At 38.9% G+C, this 11,235-nt stretch overlaps 1 protein-coding gene across 1 annotated transcript; it reads right to left on the reverse strand.

The window, feature by feature from the left end:
• Positions 1 to 7,943: 7,943 nt before the first annotated feature.
• LOC124983133 (holocytochrome c-type synthase) lies at positions 7,944 to 10,107 on the reverse strand. Its single transcript, XM_047550098.1, has one exon. It carries the CDS (start codon positions 9,985 to 9,987, stop codon positions 9,169 to 9,171), a length of 819 nt encoding a protein of 272 aa, XP_047406054.1. The 5' UTR covers positions 9,988 to 10,107; the 3' UTR covers positions 7,944 to 9,168.
• Positions 10,108 to 11,235: the final 1,128 nt, after the last annotated feature.

Raw genomic sequence — 11,235 nt, forward strand, 5'->3', positions numbered from 1 at the left:
ATATGCCCAGATATTTGGCAAAATATTTTTTTCTAGGTGTATCTATAAGAGTGCATCAAGATCCTGGAGACCAAGCCCACCGGCTCCCCCTGCTTCCAGACTCTGGAGACTGCTCACGCCCCATGTGGACTTGGGTCCCTAGTGTGTTTGGAAGCTGGTACAGACATATTGAATTATCCCTGAGGGTGTGGCCACCATCTTTGGGTGGGGCAGCTCCCATCCTGAGACATCTGCAGGAGACTGGAGGCCCTTTGACAGGTATTGCACTTGCATTAAGATACTGAGGACTGGGAGGTTTGAGTGGTGGATGACTGTGAACCAAAGATTTTTTTTTAATTTTTAATTTTTAATTTTTTATTTCTTCTTTATTTTCCCCTCAATTTTCCTTTCATTTCCTATTTCCTCGGAGTCTCTTTCTCCCTTTTCTCATGCTAAAGGCCAACTTCTTTTGATCCCAATCTCACTCTTTCCTTTGTCATACCTCTTTATACTCACTTATTATCCCATTAACAGTTACATCCTACACCCCTCCCCATCCTTTGTCCACCACTAGAAGTTGTAGAGCTCATTGCAAGCTTATTTGTTATACTGTAGATAATAATGAAACTCATCCTATCTGTTTATTACAATACTGTTAACATTTTTAAAGGGGCTATCTGGTGTAGGGCTGCACATTTTTTGTATTGGGTGCTGCTAATATTGATCTTCCCCTCAAAGGAGAGGTATTGGAAACCTGCAGGATCAAAATAAGCCTACAGGGGGGAAGCTGTAATACCTAAGATCTTCACTGCTAGAGGGGAATATACAGAAATGACATGAAAAAACTGAGGAAAAAAGATGCTATTTTGATAGTATTCAATGACAGCATGGCAGTAGAAATGACAAAAAAAGGAGTTTAGAATCTACATAATTAAAATGATCCAAGAAGCAAAAGATGAGATAAGAGAGCAAATGCAGGCAATGCATGATCACTCCAATAAACAGTTAAAAGAGCAAATGCAGGAAACAAAAGAGCACTTCAATAAAAAGATAAGAGATTCTGAAAAAACAAACAGAAATACTTGAAATGAAAGAAACAATAAACCAAATTAAAACCTCAATAGAAAGCATCACCAACAGAATAGATCTCATGGAAGACAGAATCTCAGACAATGAAGACAAAATATTTAATCATGAAAATAAAGTTGACCAAACTGAGAAGATGGTAAGAAATCATGAACGGAATCTCCAAGAATTATGTAATATCATGAAAAGATCAAATTTTAAAATTACTGGGATTGAGGAAGGCACAGAGATACAACCCAAAGGAATGAACAACCTGTTCAACAAAATACTATCAGAAAATTTACCAAACCTGAAGAATGAAATGGAAAATCAATATAAGAGGCTTATGGAACACCAAATACACAAAATTACAATAGATCCACACCAAGGCACATAATAAAGAAAATAGTGCACATACAAAATAAAGCTAGGATTTTAAAGTCTTAGAGAGAAAAGTATCAGATTACATATAAGGGGAAACCAATATAGATATCAGCAGATTTCTCAGCCCAGACCCTAAAAGCTTGAAGGGCCTGGAACAATATATTTCTGAAATAACATGAATGCCAATCAAGAATCTTATACCCAGCAAAACTAACCTTCAGATTTGATGATGAAATAAAATCTTTCCAGAATAAACAAAAGTTAAAAGAATTTATAAATTGAAAGCCTGCAATACAGAATATCCTGAGCAAAATATTTCATGAGGAGGAAGTGAAAAACAAAAATACAAATTAGCAAATGGAAGAACCATTCTAAAGGAAGAGCCACTCAAAGGAGAAACTAAGTCAAGTTAAAAACCAAAATTAAGCCAAAATGACCAGGTATACAAATCATATCACAATAATAACCCTGAATGTTAATGGCCTAAACTCATTAATCAAAAAACATAGACTGGCAGATTGGATTAAAAAGAAAGACCCAACAATATGCAGTCTTCAAGAGACTCATCTCATAGAAGAGGACATCCACAGACAAAAGGTGAAAGGTTAGGGGAAAACATACCAAGCACATGGACTCAGTGAAAAAGGAGGGAGTCTCCATTCTCATATCAGATAAAGTAGACTTCAAACTTAAATTAGTTAGAAGGGATAAAGAAGGACATTTCATACTGCTTCAGGGAACCATGAACCAGCAAGACATATTATTTTAAATATTTATGATCCAAGCAATGGAGCATCTATGTACATCAAACAAACCCTTCTCAATTTTAAGAATCAAATAGACCAAAGCACAGTAATAGTGGGGGACCTTAACACACTGCTTTCACCACTGGTTAGATCCTCCAAACAAAAACTGAACAAAGAAACTATAGAATGAAATAATACAATCAATGATATAGACTTAACGGACATGTATAGAGTATTTCATTCATCATTGAGCAAATACACTTTCTTCTCAGAAGCTCATGGATCCTTCTCCAAAACAGACCAAATTCTATGCCACAAAGAAGCCATTAGTAAGTACAAAAAAATAGAGATACTACCTTGTATTCTATCAGACCATAATGAAATACAATTAGAAATCAATGATAAAATAAAAAACAGAAACTACTCCTTCACCTGCAAACTAAATAATATGCTATTGATTGATGCAATGATAACAGAAGACATCAGAGAAGAAATAAAAAAAAATTATTGGGGTAAATGAGAACAATGACACAACATATCAAAATTTCTGGGACACTCTGAAAGCACTACTAAGAGGAAAGTTCATTGCATTGAGCTCATACAGTAAAAAAAAAAAAAGCTCATCACAGGGCGATCCAAGATGGCGGCCTAGAGGGAGACTGCACCCCCAGTCGCTCCAGAACTCAGGAGTTAAGAAGGGGAGGCATTGAGAGACTCGGACTGAAATAGAGCCACGGGTGAGTCTGCCCACTGGGTAAAGCTCGGCCTGGGTGGCAGGCCCAGATAGAGGTGGCTTATCGGAGCCGGGCAGGGCAGCTAGAGTCATCCACAGGCAGCCCTGCGCACTCCGGCGGTGGGCCCCGCCCACACAGCCAGCTTCTCCAGGTTCTCGGAATGGAACTGGCCCGCTAGTGAGAGCCTTTCTGACCAGAACAAGCTCCGAGTCCCGGAGCCAGCGCATCGCAGCGTACTCTGGCACGCAAGCAGATTCAGGGACCAGGATAGGACAGCCAGAGACTTCCCCAAGTAGCCTGGACCCCTGCGGTGGGAGGTGCCGTTCAAGGCTAGCTTCTCGGAGCTGACCGCCCAGTGAGAGTCTTTTTACATAGAACCAGCCACAAGCCCCCGAACCAACGGTGAGCCTCGATCCGCGATCCGCAAGCAGCCTCTGGGATCAGGGCAGGGCAGCCAGAGACCTCTTCAGGCGACTCTGCCCACTCCGGCTGCAGGCTCTCTTCACGGGGCGATCCAAGATGGCGGCCTAGAGGGAGACTGCACCCCCAGTCGCTCCAGAACCCAGGAGTTAAGAAGGGGAGGCATTGAGAGACTCGGACTGAAATAGAGCCACAGGTGAGTCTGCCCACTGGGTAAAGCTCGGCCCGGGTGGCAGGCCCAGATAGAGGTGGCTTATTGGAGCTGGGCAGGGCAGCTAGAGTCTTCCCAAGGTAGCCTTCCACACTCCGGCAGTGGGCTCCTCCCACACGGCCAGCTGCACGGTGCAGGCCCACAGTGAGAGCATTTCCGCACACAGCCAGTTCCAAACCGTGGAACCAGTAGGGGGCTAGGGGCAATTTTCTTCAGATGTGCTGCTTTATCAGATTCCTCCAAGACAGCAGGCTACTGAAGGCTGGGAGGTGATACACTGGAAATCTACCGGGACACTATAAGCCAATAGCGGAAAACTGCAATATCTCAGGGTCCCACTGACAACTGACCAATATGAGAAAACAAGGGAAGAAAATGTCCCAAACAAACCTAGATACTACATCAATAAAACCCAATGACAGCACAGCAGAAGAAATGTCAGAAAGGGAGTTCAGAATGTACATAATTAAAACAATCAGGGAAGCTAATGAGGAGATGAAAGAGCAAATGCAGGCATTGAAGGAGGAGATGAAAGAGCAAATGCAGGCATTAAATGATCGCACCAATCAACAGTTAATAGACCAAATACGGGAAGCAAGAGATCATTTCAATAAAGAGTTAGAGATACTGAAAAAAAACCAAACTGAAATCCTTGAAATGAAGGAAACAATAAACCAAGTTAAAAACTCCATAGAAAGCATAACCAATAGGATAGAACACCTGGAAGACAGAACCTCAGACATTGAAGACAAATTATTTAATCTTGAAAGCAAAGTTGGCCAAACAGAAAAGATGGTAAGAAATCATGAACAGAATCTACAAGAATTATGGGATATCATGAAAAGGCCAAATTTAAGAATTATTGGGATTGAGGAAGGCTTAGAGAAACAAACCAAAGGAATGAACAATCTATTCAATGAAATAATAACAGAAAATTTCCCAAATCTGAAGAATGAAATGGAAAACCAAGTACAAGAGGCTTATAGAACTCCAAACATACAAAATTACAACAGACCCACACCAAGGCACATTATTATGAAAATACCTAACATACAAAATAAAGACAGAATTTTAAAGGCCGCGAGAGAAAAGAATCAAATTACATTCAGAGGGAAACCAATAAGAATATCAGCAGATTTTTCAATCCAGACCCTAAAAGCTAGAAGGGCCTGGAACAACATATACCAAGCCCTGAAAGAAAACGGATGCCAACCAAGAATCTTATACCCAGCAAAACTTACCTTCAAATTTGACGAGGAAATAAGATCCTTCCATGATAAACAAAAGCTAAAGGAATTTACAAAAAGAAAGCCAGCATTACAGAACATTCTCAGCAAAATATTCCATGAGGAAGAGATGAAAAACAACGATGCAAATCAGCAACAGGAGGTGCTAGCCTAAAGGAATAGCCAAATAAAGGAGAAACCAAATCATGTCAAAAACAAATATGAGTCAATTGACTGGGAATACAAATCATATCACAATAATAACCCTGAATGTTAATGGCCTGAATTCATCAATCAAAAGACACAGACTGGCAGATTGGATTAAAAAGAAAAATCCAACAATATGCTGCCTGCAAGAGACTCATCTCATAGAAAGAGACACCCATAGACTAAAGGTGAAAGGATGGGGAAAAGCATACCATGCACACGGACACAGCAAAAAAGCTGGAGTATCCATCCTCATCTCAGATAATGTGGACTTCAAACCAAAACTAGTCAGAAGGGATAAAGAAGGACATTACATGCTACTTAAGGGAAGCATAAATCAGCAAGACATAACAATCATAAATATCTATGCCCCGAACATTGGCTCATCCACGTACGTCAAACAAATCCTTCTCAATTCCACAAATCAAATAGACCACAACACCATAATACTAGGCGATTTTAACACACCTCTCTCACCACTGGATAGATTGTCCAAACAAAAATTGAATAAAGAAACTATAGATCTCAACAACACAATCAACAATTTAGACTTAACGGACATATATAGAATATACCATCCAACAAAGAACGAATACACTTTCTTCTCAGCAGCACATGGATCCTTCTTTAAAATAGACCATATTTTATGCCACAAAGCTACTGTTAGCAAATACAAGAAGATAGAGATACTACCTTGTACTCTATCAGATCATAATGGATTGAAATTAGAAATAAATGACAGAATAAAAAACAGAAACTTCTCCAATACCTGGAGACTAAATAATACACTATTATATGATGAATGGATAACAGAAGACATCAGGAGGGAAATAAAAAAATTCTTAGAAGTAAATGAGAACAAAGACACATCATATCAAAATCTCTAGGACACTATGAAAGCAGTACTTAGAGGAAGATTTATTTCATGGGGTGCATTCAAAAAAAGAAGTAGAAATCAACAAATAAACGACTTAACACTACAGCTCAAAACACTAGAAAAAGAAGAGAAGACCAATACCAAAAGTAGTAGAAGACAGGAAATAGTTAAAATCAGAGCCGAAATCAACGAAATCAAAACAAAAGAAACAATTGGAAAAATTAACAAAATAAATAGTTGGTTCTTTGAAAAAATGAATAAAATTGATAAACCCTTAGCCACACTAACAAAGAGAAAGAGGGAGAAAACTCAAATTACTAAAATTCGGAATGAACAAGGAAACATCACAACAGACACGGGTGAAATACAAAATATAATTAGAAGCTATTTTGAAAATCTATACTCCAACAAAACAGAAAACCTCGAAGACATCAACAAATTTCTAGAGACATATGAATTATCTAAACTGAACGAGGAGGACATACACAACTTAAATAAACCAATTTCAAGCAATGAAATAGAAGAGGTCATCAAAAGCCTACCAACAAAGAAAGTCCAGGACCAAATGGGTTCTCAGCCGAGTTCTACAAAACCTTTAAAGAAGAGTTCATTCCAATACTCCTCAAACTATTCCATGAAATAGAAGAGGAGGGAACCCTCCCAAACTCGTTCTATGAAGCCAATATCACCCTGATACCTAAACCAGACAGAGACACATCGAGGAAAGAAAATTTCAGACCAATATCCTTAATGAACATCGACGCAAAAATTCTCAACAAAATTTTAGCAAATCGCATACAAATATATATTAAAAAGATAGTGCACCACGATCAAGTGGGTTTTATCCCAGGAATGCAAGGTTGGTTCAACATTCGGAAATCAATAAATGTCATTCACCATATCAACAGACTTAAAGTTAAGAATCACGTGATTATTTCAATAGATGCAGAAAAAGCATTCGATAAAATACAGCATGCCTTCATGCTCAAAACACTAGAAAAAATTGGGGTAGTGGGAACATTCCTAAACATTATAAAGGCAATCTACACTAAGCCCATGGCTAATATCATTCTAAATGGTGAAAAACTGAAAGCGTTCCCCCTAAAAACTGGAACAAGGCAGGGATGCCCTCTATCACCGCTTCTATTCAACATCGTCCTTGAGACTCTAGCCAGAGCAATCAGACAAACCAAAGAAATTAAAGGGATACGAATAGGAAAAGAAGAACTCAAACTATCCCTGTTCGCTGATGACATGATTATATATTTAGAGGAACCTGGAAATTCCACCAGAAAACTTTTAGAACTCATAAGTGAATTCAGTAAAGTAGCAGGTTACAAGATCAATGCTCATAAATCCAATGCATTTTTATACATAAGTGATGAATCTTCAGAAAGAGAAATTAGGAAAACTACCCCATTCACAATAGCATCGAAAAAAATAAAATACTTGGGAATCAATCTCACAAAAGAGGTGAAAGACCTCTACAATGAGAACTACAGAACACTAAAGAAAGAAATTAAAGAAAACCTTAGAAGATGGAAAGATCTCCCATGTTCCTGGATAGGCAGAATTAATATCGTCAAAATGGCTATACTACCTAAAGTGCTATACAGATTCAATGCAATTCCAATTAAAATCCCAATGATGTACCTTGCAGAAATAGAGCAAGCAATTATGAAATTCATCTGGAAGAATAAAAAACCTAGAATAGCTAAAGCAATCCTCAGTAGCAAGAGCGAAGCAGGGGGTATTGCAATACCAGATCTTCAACTCTACTACAAAGCAATAGTAACAAAAACGGCATGGTATTGGTACCAAAATAGACAGGTAGATCAATGGTACAGAATAGAGGACATGGACACAAACCCAAATAAATACAATTTTCTCATACTAGACAAAGGTTCCAACAATATGCAATGGAGAAAAGATAGCCTCTTCAACAAATGGTGCTGGGAAAACTGGAAAACCATATGCAATAGAATGAAATTAAATCCTTATCTCTCACCCTACACAAAACTCAACTCAAAATGGATCAAGGACCTCGGAATCAGACCAGAGACCCTGCATCTTTTTTTTTTTTTTTTTTTTAACTATCAGCTTTATTTAAAAATGTACAAATATTCTGACATGTAGAACTTAAGCTTGATGGATTCTTGAAACTCCACACAAAACTGGCACACCCAAGAAATCCATACCAAATTAATCACTCATAGACTGCTAATTCCATCCACTAATTTAACAATACAGTATTCAGGATAAATTAAAGGATTTAATATTAACACTTTTAAAAATAGTCATTTGTAACATGCTGCTATAATTAGAACAGTTTTTGGGTTACTGATACAAGAAATTTCAACAGCAAGCTTAAAGTTTTCTGAAAACATAAAAATTGAGACAGTGAATTGATGCAAACATACTACATGTGAGAAAAATACTCTTCTTGTGAATGTTAATACTCAGCTAAATATAATCACTGGCACTGTGACTTGAGCCAGATTTTTAAATCTAGATTAGCTCAACCAGGGTGAAGGCTTTAAATGGAGGAAGGAATGGGACTCAAAGTTGGAATATTTGAAATTCTAGGGACAATGAAGAGACCTATTTTGGGAGAGCAGAGTTACATATCTGAACAACAGGGAAGTATTTTAAAAATTAAAATATATGTTTCAAAGTATTTGCATCAGCACCTCATGGTGAGTTGAAACTTCTTTAACAAGGCCCAGTCTGAAAAATGCATATAAATGAGAATTTAGAGAGCCAAGACATGCCTTAGTCTTGCTGAGTGCAAGGGTATGGCTTTGCATTTTGTTCAGGGTCTCGACTAAATTGTAGGGACTTCAGAAATAATAGTCTTTTATAAAAAAGATATTGCTTATCTATAATAAATGATTTTAGTTAAAAGGTTTGACCAGGTAAAAGTTCATGAGTAGTGCACTGACTTTCAGGTTTTACCTCTCAAATATTCCTGAGAAAACAGTAAGAAAAAAGCAGCTTTCTAAGAACTCTTTTTCAGAAGTTTTTCAGACTTTTCTAGATGAAATACACAGGCAATATTGCAGCTAAGGGACAAACTGAGGGACTGCTTCCCACTTAAACCAAATGAGAAGAAAACTTAGAACGATCTGCTATAAACTGCAAGGCAAAATGCAGCTCAAAACTGAATGAAGCAAGGGTCCTTTGCTAAGTGGAGGATGAAGTGTGATTACCCACTTGAAGGTCCCATTACATTGTGAGTGCAATTCAGTTTGGGGAAAATAGTTTAATGTATCTCTCAGAAAAAAATAGTTTATACTTTGCATCACAAACAAAACAGTGGTTATGATGTCCAGCGCCACCAAGCAACTTTCATTCTGTCCCATACTGCTGAGAGCGAATCCAAGGCAGGGCGGACATCCAGGATGGTGAACTGGTAGTCCTTGTTGACTTCGCCACCATCGTAGTAATCTATCACATATCTAACTTCCGTGCCACAGCGGTTGATGATCCAATCATGCCTGTCGAAGGGCAACTCATACCCCATCCAGGAACGAATTCTTGCCCTTGGTGAATACTCTTTTGCTTTCCCTCCAAATCGGATCAATGATGGACCACAGGGACACTCCGCAGCATGAAGAGCTTCCCACTTCAAAATCTCCTTCCAAGCCTGTTCATTGTTCTGATTGTGAATTCTAATGATATTATACATATCTTTCTGACTAATATCCTCATCCTTCCACTTCCACCCTTTCCTCAACATTGCATTCCAGAACATCTGTTCAGAAGGATAAACCCACTTTTTCTCTGAATCTGCTCGTGGAATGGATGACTCCTCTCTGACAGTAGACAAAGGAAAGGGCTGATCTGGAGCTGGTGTTTGATTAGGTGGTGGCATCAGATTTGAAGGATCCAGGTTCTCCTTATTCTTAGCAGCAGCGCCTGTAACAGGACACTCCACATACTCATATGCACGATCTTGGTGGGCAGGCACAGAGTATGTTTTGCTCTCACAGGTTTGAGCAGAGGATTCTGCACTCATTGGACAGCCTTTCATTTTCCCTTCATGCATTGGGCATCCTGAAGGTGGTGATGCTGCCTGATGATCTGAAGCTTCTGAGGTCTGAACTGGAACAGCAGGAGTAGAGGCTGACAAACCCATGGTTGGAATCAGTGTTGACTCCAAACTATTTTAAATTTCCAGCTCCAACCCAAGCCCCGAGGACAGCGATCTGCTGTCGTCCCCGCCTTCCTCTCACTGGGTCACCGCTGTCGCCTCGGTCACCGCCGGCGCTCTCCCCTGCATCTTATAGAAGAAAAAGTAGGTCCAAATCTTCAACTTGTTGGCTTAGGATCAGACTTCCTTAACAGGACTCCCATAGCACAAGAAATAAAAGCAAGAATCAACAACTGGGATAGATTCAAACTTAAAAGCTTTCTCTCAGCAAAGGAAACTATCAGAAATGTGAAGAGAGAGCCTACAGAGTGGGAGAATATTTTTGCCAACCATACCTCAGATAGAGCACTAATTTCCAGAATCTATAAAGAACTCAAAAAAATCTACACGAAGAATACAAATAATCCAATCAACAAATGGGCTAAGGAAATGAACAGACACTTCACAGAAGAAGATGTACAAGTAATCAACAGATATATGAAAAAATGTTCAACATCCCTAGTAATAAGGGAAATGCAAATCAAAACTACCCTAAGATTTCATCTCACCCCAATTAGATTGGCGATTATCAAGAATACAAGCAACAATAGGTGTTGGCGAGGATGTGGTGAAAAAGGAACACTCATACATTGCTGGTGGGGCTGCAAATTAGTGCAGCCACTCTGGAAAGCAGTGTGGAGATTCCTCAGAAAGCTTGGAATGGAAACACCATTTGACCCAGCTATCCCACTCCTTGGCCTATACCCAAAGGACTTAAAATCAGCATACTACAGAGATACAGCCACATCAATGTTCATTGCTGCTCAATTCACCATAGCCAGATTGTGGAACCAACCTAGATGCCCTTCAGTTGATGAATGGATAAAGAAACTGTGGCATATTTATACAATGGAATATTACTCCGCAATGAAGAATGATAAAATTATGGCATTTGTAGGCAAATGGTCGAAATTGGAGAATATCATGCTAAGTGAGATAAGCCAATCTCAAAAAACTAAAGGACGAATGATCTCGCTGATAAGCGGATGAGGACATATAATGGGGGGTGGGAGGGGTTAGCATTAGGTTTAGGGTTAGGTTTAGAGTTAGGCTAAGGAGAGCGGTAAGAATGAAGGAAAGAAGGACTGTATAGAGGGAAAAGAGGTGTGGGAGGGGTGGGGGGGAAGGGAAAAAAAATAAACATCAGTACCCTATGTAAACGTAAAAAAATAATAATAATAAAAAAAATAAAAT

This window comes from Sciurus carolinensis, chromosome 4 (genome assembly GCF_902686445.1).
Source record: "Sciurus carolinensis chromosome 4, mSciCar1.2, whole genome shotgun sequence".
Lineage (NCBI taxonomy): Eukaryota > Metazoa > Chordata > Mammalia > Rodentia > Sciuridae > Sciurus > Sciurus carolinensis.